Genomic DNA, 17721 nt, shown 5'->3' on the forward strand with positions numbered 1-17721 from the left:
GACCTTAGTGGTCCCCTAATACTGTATCTGAAGTCTCTTTTATATGACCTAGTGGTCCTAATACTGTATCTGAAGTCTCTTTATATAGACTTAGTGGTCCCTAAACTGTATCTGAAGTCTCTTTATATAGACCTTAGTGGCCCCTAATACTGTAACTGAAGTCTCTTTATATAGACCTTAGTGGTCCCTAATACTGTATCTGAAGTCTCTTTATATAGGGCCTTAGTGGTTCCCTAATACTGTATCTGAAATCTCTTTTATATAGACCTTAGTGGTCCCTAATATGTATCTAAGTCTCTTTAATAACCTTAGTGGCCCTAATACTGTATCTGAAGTCTCTTTTATTAGACCTTGTGGTCCCCCAATACTGTATCTGAAGTCTCTTTTATATAGACCTTAGTGGTCCCTAATACTGTACTGAAGTCTCTTTTTATAACCTTTGTGGTCCCTAATACTGTATCTGGAGGCTCTTTTTATAGACCTTAGTGGTCCCTAATACTGTATCTGAAGTCTCTTTATAGACCCTTTGTGGTCCCTAATACTGTATCTGAAGTCCTTTTATATAGACCTTAGTGGTCCCTAATACTGTATCTGAAGTCTCTTTATATAGACCTTTGTGGTCCCTAAACTGTATCTGAGTCTCTTTTTATAGACCTTAGTGGGCCCCAATACTGTATCTGAAGTCTCTTTTATATAGACCTTTGTGGTCCCTAATACTGTATCTGAAGTCTCTTTATATAACCTTAGTGGTCCCTAATACTGTATCTGAAGTCTCTTTTATATAGACCCTTTGTGGTCCCTAATACTGTATCTGAAGTCCCCTTTTATATAGACCCTTAGTGGTCCCCCAAAACTGTATCTGAAGTCTCTTTATATAGACCTTAGTGGGGCCCTAAAACTGTATCTGAAGTCTCTTTATATAGACCTTGTGGTCCCTAATATGTATCTGAAGTTCTTTATTTAGACCTAGTGGTCCCTAATACTGATCTGAAGTCTCTTATATAGACCTTTGTGGGCCCCTAATACTGTACCCGAAGTCTCTTTTATATAGACCTAGTGGGCCTAATACTGTATCTAGTCTCTTTATATAGACCTAGTGGTCCCTAATACTGTATCGAAGTCTCTTTTATATGACCCCTTTGTGTCCCCATACTGTATCTGAAGTCTCTTTTTAAGACCTTTGTGGCCCTAATACTGTATCTGAAGTCTCTTATATAGACCTTAGTGGTCCCCAATACGTAAACTGAAGTCTTTTATATGACTTTGTGGGGCCCTAAAGTATCTGAGCTTTTATAGACCTTAGGGCCCAAAACGGTCTAAGTCCTTTAATAACCCTTTTGGTCCCAATACTGTACTGAAGTTCTTTATTAGCCTTTGTGTCCCCAATATGTATCTGAAAACCCGTGGGTTTTTTATGGGAAAAACCTGATGAAGTTTTTACGCTGGTACACAACCTCTTGAGGGGCTTAAAATCATTTACAGTGTACATCGCCTGTAAAACAAAACTTCAACACATTTTGGAAAACACTACACTCTACTAGTTTTGTCCCCAAAAGGGGGTCAAAATCTCCCCCCAACTGAAGTTAATTTCCACTTTAAAAACCAGTCCTAAAGAAAGAATAAATTTAGCCAGATGTCCTTTCGCGGGTGGTGTCCACAGGTCCCCCCGACCAGGGCCAGGGGGAAACACCAGGGCGCCTGCATCTGGCCCCCCGGGTTTTTGGCAAGTTGCTATTCCCAAGCCGGGGTACCCTGGACAGGTGTGGCTGTAGGGTAGAGCTCCACGGGTGGATGATGGCCCCCGCAGGATGCTCATGTCCCCTGTATCTTTTCCCCCTTCCCCCTTGTAGAGCTGGGGGTCCGAGGGGGCTGTGGAGCAGCAGGGATCGTGTGGATAAAAAAAGCCTATTTAAAAAAATTTCATTAATTGGTATATAACTTGTGTTTCTGACCAGCCTCATTAAGTATCAAAGTGTTAAAAAATATTTGTGTGCATGCCATAGTATCCACCTACATGGACCCAGTTTTTCTGCTGGCACTCCTATCCTCATACAGGAAGCAGCGTCGGCGGTGCCCGACCGCGGCAAGCAGGTGGCAGCTGGGAGTTCCCGCATGAGGATCATGGGGTTGGACCGGCATGGTGTACTCGGTGTGGCACAGGTCGTTCTCCAGGGCCTCGCACTCATCTCGACAGAGCTGGCGCTGCGCGGGGCCCGGGACCCCTCATCACACAGCGGGAAGACGTAGTAGCAGAAGGACGGATGGCAAACCTGGAGCACTGGTCCGATAGGTGGGTGGAGGTGCCAATCATAGTCAGGCGCTGGAGGAAGGAAACAGAGACTGTAACTGTAATCTCACATATCTCCTAGGAGTTAAAGTTCTACCCAGCTGTGTGTGCTAACTCAGAGAGTCAGGTGGTGGTCTTACCTGTGATGCGGTTCTCACTCTCCCCCTGCATCTGCAGGGACTCCACATAAATGCTCTGGTTGCCAATGAAGCGAGCACAGGCAATGCCTCGGTATGGCTGGCAGAAACCTTTTTCACGAGACCTGAAAAGAAAAACAAATTATGCTTTAAACACCTTTTTTTAAACAGAGAAAAAAGCACAAAAAAAACAGAGAGAAAACTAAAAACTAAGTCAGTTTATTGAACCTAGGAGGTAGCTCAAAAAGCATTGAATTCAGTACACAGCCCTAGCGAGCAGTGTGCTTTTCAGCCTTCATATTAGTAATCACCTCAGAATGGTAGTGGGCGGGGCTTAGCCTTAGGTCAATGCCTGGGGTGAGCCATTGACCTTGAGTGGTTAAGGTTAGGATAGCTGATTGGTCGGGGGATAGGACCTGTACATGTAGGCATGGCCGCCTGGCCAGTAGTAGTGTGTGAATGCCACTGAAGCCATAGTAGGAAATTAAATACTGCTTCCTGGGAACGGTGGGCAGCGCTTAGAGTTCTGTTTTCTCTTGTTTGGTGAGAGTGTCTCTCCTTTATTGGCTGTGTCCTTTAGTGTCACAGCTGATACCCAATCAGCAGAGACATGTCTGTAAACTCGGGGTAACAAAAAATCTGAGCGCTTGTGCACACAACAGGGTGTTCAGCGCACCCCGTTTCAGTTTTTAAAAAGGTGTTGCTGTGTTTTCTTGCGGCTGAACAACCTTCAGAGTTTGAGACTTGACATCGGGGGGCACATTTGACTTTGGCCTTGATTTCTTTTTGGACCAGCCACCACCACCGACAACAAAACTTGAAGAACGATGAAGTGACAGCGTCTGGCTGCGTGTGGGGGGCTCTGGGTCGGACCTAGCTGTGGTTGCTGAGCAGAGGAAAGCCCACCCACTGAAAACACTTGGTAAGGGAATGAACTCACTGTAGACACGCCAAGGGCCCAACTGTGTCATTCTCATGATAGTATGGCGGCTGATAAGTAACAAGAAATTGAAGCTCAGATATTTGAACAGTATGTTTTAAGTCACCCTTATGTAGTTTTTCTACCAAATGGACAGTGGCCAACTTCATTCTGGTGGTAGTCCAGGCTCAGTCCACCAAAAAGTTCAAAAATATATTTATTTTTTTCAATGAAATGTACTGCTCAGTACATATGTTGGTCTCAGCTTTAATGACAACATTTCAGTGATCCCTATCAAAAGGGTTTGTTAGATAATTAATCAATTCATTATTGGATTCTGAAGCAAAATTAATTGGCAAACAAAAACCCGGTATCTTTCAGACTCTGATCCTCTGATTATTAGAGATTAAAAGTGCACAACATAAAAACTACCCATGCTATAGATCAGACCTTAGTTGAGGAGCTAACACTTGGATTTGATTTGCTCAGTACTAGGCATGGGCCGGTATGAGATGCTGACGGTATAACATTCATCCCAGTTTCACTGTATGGCTGTATTCAAATTCATTCAATTGCATTTATAGTGTCAGGTCATAACAGGAGTTATTAAAGGACACTTTACAGAAAGAGTAGGTCTAGTCCACACTGTGTGTTTACAGAGACCCAAACATTTCCCATGAGCAAGCATTTGGTGCGACAGTGGCGAGGAAAAAACATCCTTTTCCTTTAAATGTATTATTTTGAAAGGTCTGGGTAAAAAACAACAATTTTTTCATAAAAAACAGCTCAAACCACTGGAATGTATGACGGGAAGTTTTTATTGGTTTTAAAACTGACATTCTGAAACCTGAAACTGGTAACCATGGCCCATGGCTAGCCAGTACTGTGAGACTAAAAAGTACATTTCCACAAGTATTCTATGTTGCACCAAACAATCTATTAAATACTACCAGGAGTCATAGTAGTAGAATATTATTTTGCCGTCAGTCCTCAGAGCCCCAGCTCTCAGTGGAATCAACGTGCCACGTTTATATTTGTCAGACATTGTTTTAAACATCCATTTCTGCAACTTGTCTACTCTCCCTCTGTGCGCGCACACACACACACACACACACACCACACACACACACACACACACACACACACACACACACACCACTTGTTGACTGGATATCACGGTGGGGATCACTCATTCCTGGAAATCTCTTACATCTATTACTCTACTCTTTTTTCTTTTGCTCCCCATATCTCATGAGTACTTTAAAACATTATGTCATGGAAAAGTCATTAGTGTACAAGCAGGACTGTGGAAGCGTTGGCCAGCTCTGCATTTACTCCAGAAACTTCATAAAGGGAAATGTTGAATGAGTGAAGAACCAATAGATAAATATTTAATAATAAATAAATGTTAATGATTGGTAACGGCTGTCAGAACATCTAGCCAGAGCCTTTAAGTCACAAGGAATCAGCATCTACCACAAACCTATCAACCCATGCTCATATTACACTTTTGGGCTTTTCTTATTCCTTTATTGTGTTATGTATCTTTTTTGTACATGTTATAGGTTTAAGTAAAAAGCCCAAAGTCCCCCCCCCCCCCCAAAGGACCCACCATCTCCGACAGAAAACACTGTTCACATCCTGCTTCCAAACAGCTCTGTTGTAGTCCAGACTTTACTTTAGAGACAGATTTATAATGCTCGGCTAGCTGCTAGCATAGCACGCCCTCATACTCTGCTCCTGACTGGCTAGTAGTCCTTACCTAGTACTGTCAGGGCCCTCATACTCTGCTTCTGACTGGCTAGTAGCCCCTTACTAGGTACTGTCAGGGCCCTCATACTCTGCTTCTGACTGGCTAGTAGTCCTTACCTGGGTACTGTCAGGGTCCTCATACTCTGTTTTTCGACTGGCTAGTAGTCCTTACCTAGTACTGTCAGGGCCCTCATACTCTGCTTCTGACGGCTTGTAGTCCTTACCTAGGTACTGTCGGGGCCCCTCATACTCTGCTTCTGATGGCTAGTAGTCCTTACCTAGGTACTGTCAGGCCCCTCATACTCTGCTCCTGACTTGCTGTATGTCCTTACCTAGGTACTGTCAGGGTCCTCATACTCTGCTCCTGACTGGCTAGTAGCCCTTACCTAGGTACTGTCGGGGCATGCCCTCATACTCTGCTCCTGACTGGCTAGTAGTCCTTACCTAGGTACTGTCAGGGCCCTCATTCGGGCTCCTGACTGCTAGTATCCTTACCCTAGGTACTGTCAGGCCCCCTACTCTGCTTCTGCTGGCTAGTAGCCCTTTCCCCTAGTACTGTCGGGCCCTCATACCTGCTTCTGACTGGTATTATCCTTACCTAGGTACTGTCAGGACCCTCATACTCTGCTCCTGACTGGCTAGTGTCCTTACCTAGGTACTGTCAGGCCCCTCATCCCTCTGCTCCTGACTGGCTAGTAGTCCTTACCTAGGTATGTCAGGGCCTCATACTCTGCTCCTGACTGGCTAGTAGTCCTTACCTGGGTACTGTCCGGGCCCTCATACTCTGCTCCTGACTGGCCTAGTAGTCCTTACCTGGGTACTGTCAGGGCCCTCATACCTTTTGCTCCTGATGGCTAGTAGTCCTTCCCCTAGGTACTGTCAGGCCCTCATACTCTGCTCCTGACTGGCTAGTAGTCCTTACCTAGGTACTGTCAGGGTCCTCATACTCTGCTTCTGACTGGCTAGTAGCCCTTACCTAGGTACTGTCAGGCCCTCATACTCTGCTCCTGATTTTGGCTAGTAGTCCTTCCTAGGTACTGTCGGGTCCTCTACCTGCTTCTGACTGGCTGTTTTCCTTACCTAGTACTGTCAGGGTCCTCAACTCTGCTTCTGACTGGCTAGTAGTCCTTACCTAGGTACTGTCGGCCCTCATCTCTGCTCCTGACTGGCTAGTAGTCCTTACCTAGGACTGTCAGGCCCTCTACTCTGCTTCTGACGGGCTAGTAGTCCTTACTGGGTACTGTCAGGACCTCATACTCTGCTTCTGACTGGCTATTAGTCCTTACCTAGGTACTGTCAGGGTCCTCATACTCTGCTTCTGACTGGCTAGTAGTCCTTACCAAAGGTACTGTCAGGGCCCCCCTACTCTGCTCCTGAGGGCTAGTAGTCCTTACCTAGGTACTGTCAGGACCTCAACTCTGCTTTCTGACTGGCTATAGTCCTTACCTAGGTACTGTCAGGACCTCATACTCTGCTCCTGACTGGCTAGTAGTCCTTACCTAGGTACTCAGGACCTCATACTCTGCTTCTGATGGCTAGTATCCTTACCTAGGTACTGAGCATGTGCAGCTCCCAACAAAGACGGAACAGAAGTGAGAGGGTCTCACTCTGAGCTAAAACAGATTCCTAAACACACAAAATGAAAACAGAATCTTCAGCAGTGTGCAGTACAACAAAATTGGTGTTTTATGAAAATGAAACCATGGAAACCTATTCTGGTACAACCTCAAAATACAATTATGGACCTGAAAATGAGCAGAATATGGGCACTTTAAGATAGCTGTCGCCGTAGCCTATGCAGGCCCGGCGTGTGTGTGTGTGTGGTACAGTGAATAGGAGAGTGATAGATAGAGTGAGAGAAACAATGTCCGGCCTCCTACAGAAGACACCAGCTGTCTGTCTACACCAGACCAAAACTGCTCTCAGGATCGACTGGGAAAAAGGTCAAAGGTCATGTCAGGTGGACAAAGAGAAATCAAGGAGGAAATTCCCATCCAGAGAGCATCTCTGAACCTCCAACATGACCGAGGGTCCGTAGTGAGGCCCGGTGCAGACAACAACGGGTATAAGTCACTGTTAAAGCCTGATTTATGGTTCTCCTTCTCCATCAACTACAAGAGATCAAGGAGAGGGGTAACACATCCTACCGTGGTCAGAAAGAACAGGCGAGACACTTAGATTCTCTCACTAGGACTCTAGAGTCACTACTCACGCCTAAGATAATACACACACACACACACACACCACACACACACACACACACACCACACAGGCCCTGCTACCTCTTAAAGTGATCGACACACAAGTATAACCTTCAGACCACTACTGTAGGCTAGGGAGTAATATGAGGATAAAGCCCACTGAGCAATACTGTCATCCTAATGCTAACAGAGCAGAGACTATGACATCTTCTGAACACATGTAACAAAATGTAAGTTTAAATGTGATGAATACATGAATACATGAGAAATACAAGCGCAGTATTCAGACTGGAAACTGCCGATCTGAGTCCGGTGCCTGAGTAGCAGACACAGTTTGTTGGTACTTGTCACTTGAGGACCTGAATCCACCCGTTGTCTCAGCAGATTACAACAGTTGTTCCACAAATAAATCCATGTTAGCCCTGCTCAGAGACACAGTGGGTGGATTGTAAAGTCTGATGCTGGCTTGTAGAAAATGACTTCCTGTAACTCAAACTTTCCCGAGGCTCTTTGCTGAATCTGGCTCCATCATGGGCTCCTCTGCTGTCCCAGAACAAAAACCCTGCACTGTGCCCTCACAGTCCAAGTCAGCTTTTCAGAAAACTCAAGAGCAATGTGAGAATGACTGCCATTGAATGTTGCTTGATATTATTATAAATCCTGTGACACTAAAAGATAACACTAAAAGATAAAATGTGGACTGAAAATAAGACATCAGAATATGGGATCAGCGCTGGCCTTAAGGGGATTACGTTTAGCTTCATTATGTGAAAAAAGAAAAATCTTACAAGGTCCCATGGCATGAAAATTTCACTTTATGAGGTTTTTTAACATTAACATGAGTTCCCCCAGCCTGCCTATGCCCCCCCAGTGGCTAGAAATGGTGATAAGTGTAAACCGAGCCCTGGGTATCCTGCTCTGCCTTTGAGAAAATGAAAGCTCAGATGGACCGATCTGGAATTTTCTCCTTATGAGGTCATAAGGGGAAAGGTTACCTCCCCTTTCTCTGATTTGCCCACCCAGAGAATTTGGCCCCCCCATGAGAGAGAGACATCATGGCTTTCAAACGAGGGGGCAGTTGGTAAATCCCCCCCCCTCAAAAGCTACAGACTCAGAAAGGGAACATACTAAGGAAAGCTGATTGGGGGACGGCTCTAGGGCTGGAATTCTGGACCAAGGCTGATTTGGGGAAAGAGACTTTAGATACAGTATTAGGGACCCCTAAGGTCCCCATATAAAGAGACTCAATACAGATTAGGGGACCGCTAAGGTCTATATAAAAAGACTTCAGATCCAGTATTTGGACCACAAGGTCTATATAAAGACTTCAATCCAGTATTAGGGCCACTAAGGTCTATATAAAGAGACTTTAGATCAGATTAGGGGACCGCTAAGGTCTATATAAAGAGACCCCCAGATACAGTATTAGGGACCACTAAAAGGCTATATAAAGAGACTTCAATCGTATTAGGGCCCCCTAAGTCAATAAGAGACTTTTAGCAGATTAGGGGCCAATAAGTCATATAAAGAACTTTAGATACATATAGGGGCCCTAAGGGCATATAAGAGACTTCAGGTACAGTATTTGGGGGCCCCTAAAGGGCTTTTAAAAAGACTTCAGTACAGTATTTGGGCCCTAAGGCTAAAAAAGAGCTTGGGGGCGATTTGGGGGGCCCCTAAGGGCTATATAAAAAAGATTTAATCATATTTGGGCCCTAAGGCTATTAAAGGGCTTCAAACTATTGGGACCCTAGGTCTAATAAAAAAGACCAGTACAGATTAGGGGCCCTAAGGTCTAAAAAGAGCTTAAAATCCGTATTAGGGACCCCTAAGGTCTATATAAAAAGACTTCATACGTATTGGGGGCCACTAAGGTCTATTAAAAAGGGCTTTAGATCGTATTAGGGACCACTAAGGTCTATATAAAGCTTCAGGTACATTTGGGGACCACTAAAGGGCATATAAAGAGACTTCGAACAGATTGGGCCCCTAAGGTCTATTAAAGAGACTTTATCCTATTGGGCCACTAAGGGGCTATTAAAAAACTTCAGATCGTTTAGGGAACTAAGGTCTAATAAAATTCAGGAATATTAGGGGGGCCCCTAAGGTCTATTAAAAAGGGTTCAATCAGTATTGGGCCACAAGGGCTATATAAAAGACTTCAGGTCGATTGGGGGCCACTAAGGTCTAATAAAAGGCTTTAAAACAGTATTTGGGGCCACTAAGGTCTATATAAAAGGGTTCAGTACGATTGGGACCCCAAGGGTTAATAAAAGAGACTTCAATAAGTTTAGGGACCCCTAAGGTCTATAAAAAGAACTTTATCAGTATTAGGGGACCACTAAGGGCCCATAAAAGGACTTCAAACATATTAGGGGCCACTAAGGGCTAATTTAAAAAAATTCAGATACAATTTGGGGCCATAAGGTCTAATAAAAAGAGACTTTAATACAGTATTTGGGGGCCACTAAGGCTAAAAAGAGACTTCGTACGATTAGGGACCCCTGGTTATATAAAAAGACTTTAGATACAGATTAGGGACCCCTAAGGCTATATAAAAGACCGTACATATTTGGGACCCTAAAGGGCTATATAAAAAAAGACTTGATCAGTAAGGGACCCAAAAACTATTAAAGAGACTTTAGTACAGTATTGGGAAATAAGGCTATATAAAGGAATTCAGAAAAGTATTTGGGGGCCTAAAGGGCAAAAAAGAACTCATACCGTATTAGGGGGCCACTAAGGCATATAAAAAAACTTTAGAAAAAGTATTAGGGGACCACTAAGGTCTATAAAAGAGACTTCAGATACAGTATTAGGGACCACTAAGGTCTATATAAAGAGACTTCAGATACAGTATTAGGGGACCACTAAGGTCTATATAAAAGAGACTTCAGACAGTATTGGGACCACTAAGTCTATATAAAGAGACTTCAGATACAGTATTAGGGGACCACTAAGTCTGTATAAAGGCATCCAAAGAGCACCATGTCATGGGACCTATAATAAAATAAATAATACTAATAAAAAAGGCTGCATGATATGAGGAAAATGTGCACTAGTATTGTTGAATATCACAATATAAATGACTTGCCACAAATAAACAAATATTAAAGTGTCTGCTGCCTTCAGTATTCTGCTAAACTCATAGACTGTATAATATTAATGGACAAAGCATCCGGTTCGGCAAAGTGCTAAAATGAGGTGCATTAAACCTGCATTCTATCTGAATTCTTGCAGGGGGGGACTATATTATACAGTCTATGGCTAAAATACAACAAATTGCTTTTTGAAAAGTTAAAAACTAATGAAAGGAAATAATTTCCAACATTCTATTATTGAACAAATTGAACATTGAATTAAATATAAAAGTGTGATGTCTTCTTAGTACATAGCAGACAAGCAGCTTTACAACATATATTATACCTGTTCGACAATCAACAGGTATCCCAGCATCCAGGTACTACGGCACAACTAAGTTGCCAAAATATTAAACTCAAATGTTTAATACATCACTAGAAGGCAGTCCTACAAAAAGAAGGAAGACAGTTACATGTTAAAGTGCTGTTTTCTAAAGATATTTTCTTCCAACTAAGAATCTCTGAGCGTTGATTTGTGATATGTCACAGCCTTTCGCAATTGGTGTGTGTTGATATTACGATGGCGATAAAAAAAAGATATCTCTTGCAGCCCTGGTAATAAAAAGTATCTACAGTGTGTGTGGCTGTAGGCCAGCATGCTGAGCTGCTGGCTCACTGTTGGTGCTCTGCAGGAAGTTGTGCGGGTTAAACCGACTGATCTGAACTTGTTTTCAAAGGTGGCTCTTTGCTGAGGTCATTCATATGTCATGTTTGTGCTGGGTTTAGTCTCCCAGGATTGACTTGAGCCTTAATCCACAAAACAAACAGCCTGAGCCCAAGGCTGCGGATACAATCATGGTAAAGGCCTGTGTGCTTACTGAAGAGAGACAGTGACTCAAAGCGGGCTGCTCTCTCCTATCCTGTGGACACTGGTGCTGGGAGTCGTTTTGCTTTTGATCACCTACAATCAGATTGACACAGTACAGGTAACTGCATCGAGCTGCTCGTTATGGGAAGAAGTAGTGCCAATGAGTCCTGTGGCATACCACCACCTACTAATGAAGGTACCCAGGTTGTGTTTATTTCAAGTATCAGGCTTTGATTCCTTCTCTTCCTGTCTGGAAAGAAGGGGGATGCATGTTCCTGTCACTTAGCTGCAATCATTTTAAACCACACCCACCAATGTCATCATAGCAGGATAAATCACAGGTCAGCGCCGTTCTGACCAAGAACAAAGCAAGGACAGGTTGGCGGGCCGTGTTGTTCCCGGAACATGTCCAGTCCTATCAGTTTGAAGGTTTATCAGGCCAGACCTGCCCAGTGGTTCAGAATCTTGCATTGCCAGACCTTTCCTTAGTCTGGTGCATTGGAAGTGCATTTCCAGGATACAGTGGGCCTCTGTAGATAGCAAGCGCGCTACAAGCATGCACGCATTGTTCGTTGCAGTATTCTCCGAAACCCCAGTGGGCATACAAACTAAATAATTGGTGAATACGCAAGAAGTAGAAGAGAAGAACAAGAAAGTGGAAGTAAAAGAAAAGCAGATTACCTAGCAACAGCCTTAAACACATCTATGATTTACACCAACGTACCAAACATTAGATTTATGTAATTATTAACGTTAGTGTTGCTCATCCCCAAGTGGAAATGACTGTCTACCTCTCACTGCTACGAACACTCCTACAAGGGAGGATGCCACATGGCAATACATTATAATTTAAATAGCTCATGTTTGTATTGTGTCAACAGTTAACTTCATTTAATATTTTATGTAGTGTTTTATTTTGCGAGGAATTAGCCTTACCAAATCTCGCCTTAAAGTATTATTAATATTAAATATTATAATATATATAGTCTACTATAATAACTTCTGAGTATATGTGATTTGATTCATTTACAAGATGTACAATGTGATTCCAGTGAGGCCCAATGACTGATGGGTAATCTAGCTTGTGATTGTCCAGCAAAGTGATGAATCATTGTTCAGTTCATCCCCACACAGTAGGGCATGTTTGGAATCTCACTTAACATGGCTGACTACCCAGTCCACCGCCCAAGGAACTAGGGGATCTGAATGCTTTAATGATAAATTATTGTCAAACATTTGATGGTTCCAGCTCTCAATTCTGGGCATTTGTTGCTTTTCTTGTCATGAGTGAAAGTAAACTCAATATCTGTAATTAGATTTGTTAAAACAGGCCTTTTCACTATTTATTTTATAAATTGAGTTATGTTGTTGGCTGATGAGATAAGCTCCCTGGAAGAGGCATTGAGAAACAGTTGGTCTGACGGAGGACATGAATCAGCATTCTTTCCAGTTCAGAGCCGGCCTGTCCAAACCACCGGCTAGTGTCTGACTGCTGCTAGAGGAATCTACTCCAGCCCCGTCAAACCCGAGAGAGAGAGAGAAAGAGAGAGAGGAGTAGAGAGAGAGGATAGAGATGAGAGAGAAGAGAGGAGAGAGAGAGAGAGAGAGAGGAGAGAGAGAGAGAGAGAGAGAGATGTGCTGCTACCCTCATGGTTTGGTTGTTGCAGCCCAATATCTATTTCTAATAGTCGGTGAAAGCAGGGGAGGTATGAGTGCTAGCTGACATGTCCCAGCATGCCCATTTTAGCTCTGGGCAAGCACTTCTCACACCGCAACACATGCTCCACACTTCTAAACGTCTGAGGATATTTAGTGACTACAGAACAGCCTTTTCCTGAATACCAATCTTTGAATCCATATCACACTGAAACAACCCTTTTAGCATCTAAAGGGAAAGGGAAATGGTAGCTGGGAGTTCAAACCTAAAACAATGCTCCCACAGGATCTTCAAACCCTAAATATCCAAAACCAATTAGCGCAAATCGGGGGGGGGGGGGGTGTACTTTTTTGAGGCGGCAATCTGGGGAAGACCGGGTCAGCATGTTGCTAAAGAGGAACTTGGGGGGGATGCCCGGGGGCCCCGCGGGTATTTTCCAAGGAGGACAGTTTGGGGTGGGATAGCCCGGGTCCCCGGTGTATGTAATGGGGGAACTCTGGGGATAGAGGGGGGCCCCCGATGTATGCAAAGGGCGGAAAATTGGTGGGAAGCCGGGGTCCAAGGGTACGTAATGGGGACAGCTCTGGTGGGTAAACCCGGGTTTGCAGGTGCTACAAGGGGGACAGTTGGGGGGGTAGCCCGGGGGCGTCAGTCCGAGAAGACCCTAAAAAATAAAAGAGGCCCAACCTTCTTTTCCTGGGCTTGGACGAACTAAAGGGCAAGGGGGGTTTGAGTGGTAGTGGTTGAGAGGTTGGGGTTTAGGGCCCCGCGTGAAAACCTTGTTTAAAACTTGGGAAAGCTGTCGGTGGCCCCAGAGGGTCTCTGTAGGGGGTTACAAACACGACCAACACTACGCTCTTTTTTGGGCCCCATTCTGGGGTTCAGGGGGGGAGGGTTTTTAAAATTCAAATCTCTCATTTTCAAATGTTCCTTTCTTCACCCACCTGACAAACGTGATTTTTGAGGTTCATTTGGGTTTTTTGGGCCCCTGTGTGGGTTGTCCGTAGGGGAAAATAAAAAAAAATCAATAAATTGTTAAAACACATAAATTTATATCTACTTTAGGTCTGTATGCAAAAGGCCCACAGCTTATGGTTCCCTTAAAGTTTTTCAGTTTTTACAGACCCCGAAACCTTTTTAAATGACAAAGAGCTATGATCTCCTGTGATTTGGGAAAAAAAAAAGGTTTAAAAAAAAAATGGACGTTTTGATCAGGACATCACCCCCTGGGTTGAGATGCCATTTGAAGAGCTGGTTGTTGTCCCCATTTCTATCTTGGTATTTTGGAGCCAGAAGTGATTACACAGCTGAAGGGAAAATGCAAGCCAGGGGGCGCGTATTTGGGTTTCAAGGGCTGCGCTAAGTAAAAAGCTAAAAGGGGAAGCAATGATTTAAAACCTTTAACTGGGGGGTAGACATTTGGGACCTGGGTAGGGCCCCCCCTTATCTGTATGTAAACCGGTACCGGGGCTGATGAAATCCCGGAATGTTTTTTAAATTACCAGCTAGCGGGAGCCCAGTAGAAGCTTTGGGTTACCAAACCCCAACAATTTTTTTCAAAAAAGTTCAAGTAATTTTTGAATGAAAAAACACAAAGTGAGAAGGTCAAAGTTTAAGATGAAAAACCCCGACAACGCCAAACAAGTTTTAGGTCCCATGTCAAAAAGTCTTTAAAAAAGAATGAGCCAAAAAATTTGGAAAATGCGCTTTAAAGGGGCTCCCCCTGCTGGAATTTAAGAGACATTTTTTTAAACCCCGGGGTTGGCCCCTTGGTGTAAACAGATACTCATCAAAAAACGAAGGAGTTTTCCTTTTAAATTTGAATAAAAACTCCTCAATATTAAAATAATGATTAACCATACCCAGTTGATACAAAACCGGTGGCAGAGGACCTTGATGAGTTTTGGGGGGACGCAGGGAAAAGCCGGGGGTTTTGTTGCCCGGTCCTGGAGCGGGGCTTTGGGCCCTGCACGGTTTGGGGTGGTTAGCGGCCCGCTCCGCACCACAGGGGCGTCGTTTTTCAGCCCGGTGGGGCGGCCCGGGGTTTCCGACCTTGCAGTGCAGCCTGGCTGTTGGCCCCGGAATGGGATGTTTTTTGACTGGCTCCGGGAAAATCCGGAAAAAACGAAAAAATGGGTTAAAAGGTTAAAAAACGCAAGCATTAAACTGGGAAAATTTTAAAAAAAACCTAACCTTTTATAGAGCACAACCTTAGTTAAGGTCTTTACATCGACTAATTCATTGATGTTTTACAATCATTGGCTCATTCTTCAGCAACATCCAATCATGTTCATGTAGATGTACAGCACAGTTATTATAACCTGTCATTTCCCACTATCACTTTACTGATGCCCTGATTACCTCCTCCAGGTAACTAAGGCTGCATTTAAACAAAACCAGGCAGCAGTGTAGGAGAGTCATTGGCCATCGCAGCGGGATGTCAAGTAATGTTTCTCCAAAAGTTAATTCTGTTGCAGCTGCATTTTTTCGGGATCCCCTGCGGCCACCACCGCTGGGCCTGAACACACTTCCCACACTGAAATGAATTGGGAGAGCTGCCGTTACCTGATAAGGTGTGAATGCAGCTTCAGTTAGTTCTGCAGCAGACTCGTTGGTGCTGCTCTGATTCTTTGAGCGTTCCCTCGGACAGCAGAGACTTTTCTACAAAATCTGAATGTATAACTGTAAATGATCAATTTTTTAATGCAAGTCTCACTTTAAATTGCATATTTATGCCAGTAAAAGTTATATACCAATATTTTAATACATTTGCAATTGCTTTGCTTGAGTTAAATGCAGTTCTTTAAATATAACATTTTTACATTTTCTTCAGAGGGAACCAGTGACACTTACTGGTAAACCAAATAGAATAATGACACCCTTATTCTTGATGCAAACCTCCCAGGTAACAGCCTTTCCTCCCTGTTGAGGTTAGACCAGGCCAGCACAGAGAGGCTCTGGGGGAGCTGCTGCCCTCAGGTCACTACGATAGGTCAGACGTTGCATGTTGTATCACATTAGGATGTGTATTGGAGGCCAACTGGCAGGTTAATCAGGCGCAAAGATACTCCAATATAGACAAAGAGGTGGACAGCAGACGCAGGGTGTCTGTGGACTCAGACCTGTTTACACTCAGCGTGGGTGGTCACTGTCAGTCAGGGCTGTACTCAAGTGCACCAAGACTGAGTCGAGACCGAGGCCAAAGAGGTTCAAGTCCAAGTCAAGACCGAGTCCAGATGAGTGACAGTCAAAACCGAGACAGAAAAAAAGAATCCTCTTCAGGACCACTTACTTACCTGTTCATAATTTATGTGATGTGAGAAACATTATATCTTCTATTTCAAGATGATCCTTTTGCTTTATTATTATTTGGTAAGGATAAATAGCAAGTGCAGAGTAACAAAACTGTAGGATCAAATTACGCCATATTAATCAGCATGCCAATTTCACTTAACTCACGTAAAGCTGAAGTGCAGCTTAACATTTTCCATGTTGAATCTTTTTATTCAGGTGTAAGAAGAACGCTCCGGACTGCCGGTGTAAAATGTAACAAATAAGAAGCAACAGAGGTGTCACCAAAATAAATGACATGTTACAAGAATCCAGAGTACAAAGTGTTCTCTAACATTGTGTCTGTGTCTAATGAAACTGATTGATGCCTGATGATTGAGGAATATCACGCAGTCAGCCGTATCCCAGGCAACCAATGCAACTGCCTGCTTAGATGGATTTAGAATTAAACTAGATTCAAGAGCACTTCCGTACATAAAAAATGAAATATTGTTCCCCCAGCTTGTGTCAGTATAAAACAAGGAAATAAATAGAATAAAAATCACATAACAATGCAGCATATAGACTTATATAGGAGGAGCTTGGGCACAGAGCATTAAGTGCAGTGGAGAGTAGCAGCTTGTGCAGAACAGCAGCCCAATATGTAAATCATGTGTTTAGTCCAAACAAACAAAGTGCAGTTCAGGCACAGTAGGAAAGCACGGCGGTGTCAGTAAATGGCCCATTTAAGCCTCCATTCTGTACCTGTTTTCTGAACAAGCGCGGTTCATACAATATTTGGTCGGTCCGAGACAGGTTTATACCAGATGCATACGAGTCCAAGATAAGTCCAAGACGAGAAAAAAACGAGTCCAGACTCAAGTACAACAACCCTGCTCTCAGTCAATAAAATCTGTGGAGCCATAAATCATGTAGCCATGCGCAGGCATCCGTGTAAACCTGAATGGACATAGGCAAAGGACAAGATTTACAACATGTAGACCAATCCAGTTTTGTGGAGAGAGCTTAAAAATAGCTCCTTCTGTAGCTAGAGATGGTTGGTTTATGTTCTGCAACATAAACGCCAAAAAGCACTGTGTAGTAGTCACTGTTGTAAACAAAGAGCTGTGACTGTCAGCATGTGCACACTGCTCAACGTGCATAGAACTATTACACATCACTCGGTGGTCTACACAAGTAAACCGGTCAGTTTAAATCCCAGCATCACTGAGACACACATGCCTCAGTCCCTTGAGATAGAGACCCCACAAACCTGCAGGACCGCTGGGTGCACACTGGAGAGCATGATGGGAAGGGTTTGTGTCCTTTTTAATGAAGCTTGCTTGTGAAGACTTAAGACTCGACCTTGAGAAAGAACTAAAATAAAGACTTAAAACAGCCCTGCAGTTAGCTTAACTAAACATTAGAGTTTCCTGGGGTCACCTTTCAGAATGACATACTACCAAACATAATGTAACGCAGTGGTCTCACATTCAGTCTGACTGTTTAGTCCATCAGGCTAACAGTGCTGATCAAAGGGTTTCGATAGG

The 17721-nt window shown here is 43.7% G+C and overlaps 1 protein-coding gene and 1 long non-coding RNA gene across 2 annotated transcripts in view; one reads left to right on the forward strand and one right to left on the reverse strand.

The window, feature by feature from the left end:
- Window positions 1-17721, reverse strand: part of ror2 (receptor tyrosine kinase-like orphan receptor 2) — a 52635-nt gene that overhangs the window by 7516 nt on the left and 27398 nt on the right. The window contains 9 exon segments of the mRNA XM_032540349.1: window positions 1672-1869; window positions 2015-2136; window positions 2138-2204; window positions 2207-2263; window positions 2266-2340; window positions 2428-2549; window positions 7121-7206; window positions 14764-14926; window positions 14928-15000. Coding sequence (XP_032396240.1) covers window positions 1672-1869; window positions 2015-2136; window positions 2138-2204; window positions 2207-2263; window positions 2266-2340; window positions 2428-2549; window positions 7121-7206; window positions 14764-14926; window positions 14928-15000 — 963 coding nt within the window.
- Window positions 3912-13079, forward strand: LOC116704656 (uncharacterized). The gene is made up of 3 exons (XR_004335746.1): window positions 3912-3981; window positions 9417-9426; window positions 13067-13079. It is a non-coding gene; the product is annotated as an uncharacterized LOC116704656 (long non-coding RNA).

The sequence above is a fragment of the Etheostoma spectabile genome, chromosome 16 (assembly GCF_008692095.1).
Source record: "Etheostoma spectabile isolate EspeVRDwgs_2016 chromosome 16, UIUC_Espe_1.0, whole genome shotgun sequence".
NCBI classification, from domain to species: domain Eukaryota; kingdom Metazoa; phylum Chordata; class Actinopteri; order Perciformes; family Percidae; genus Etheostoma; species Etheostoma spectabile.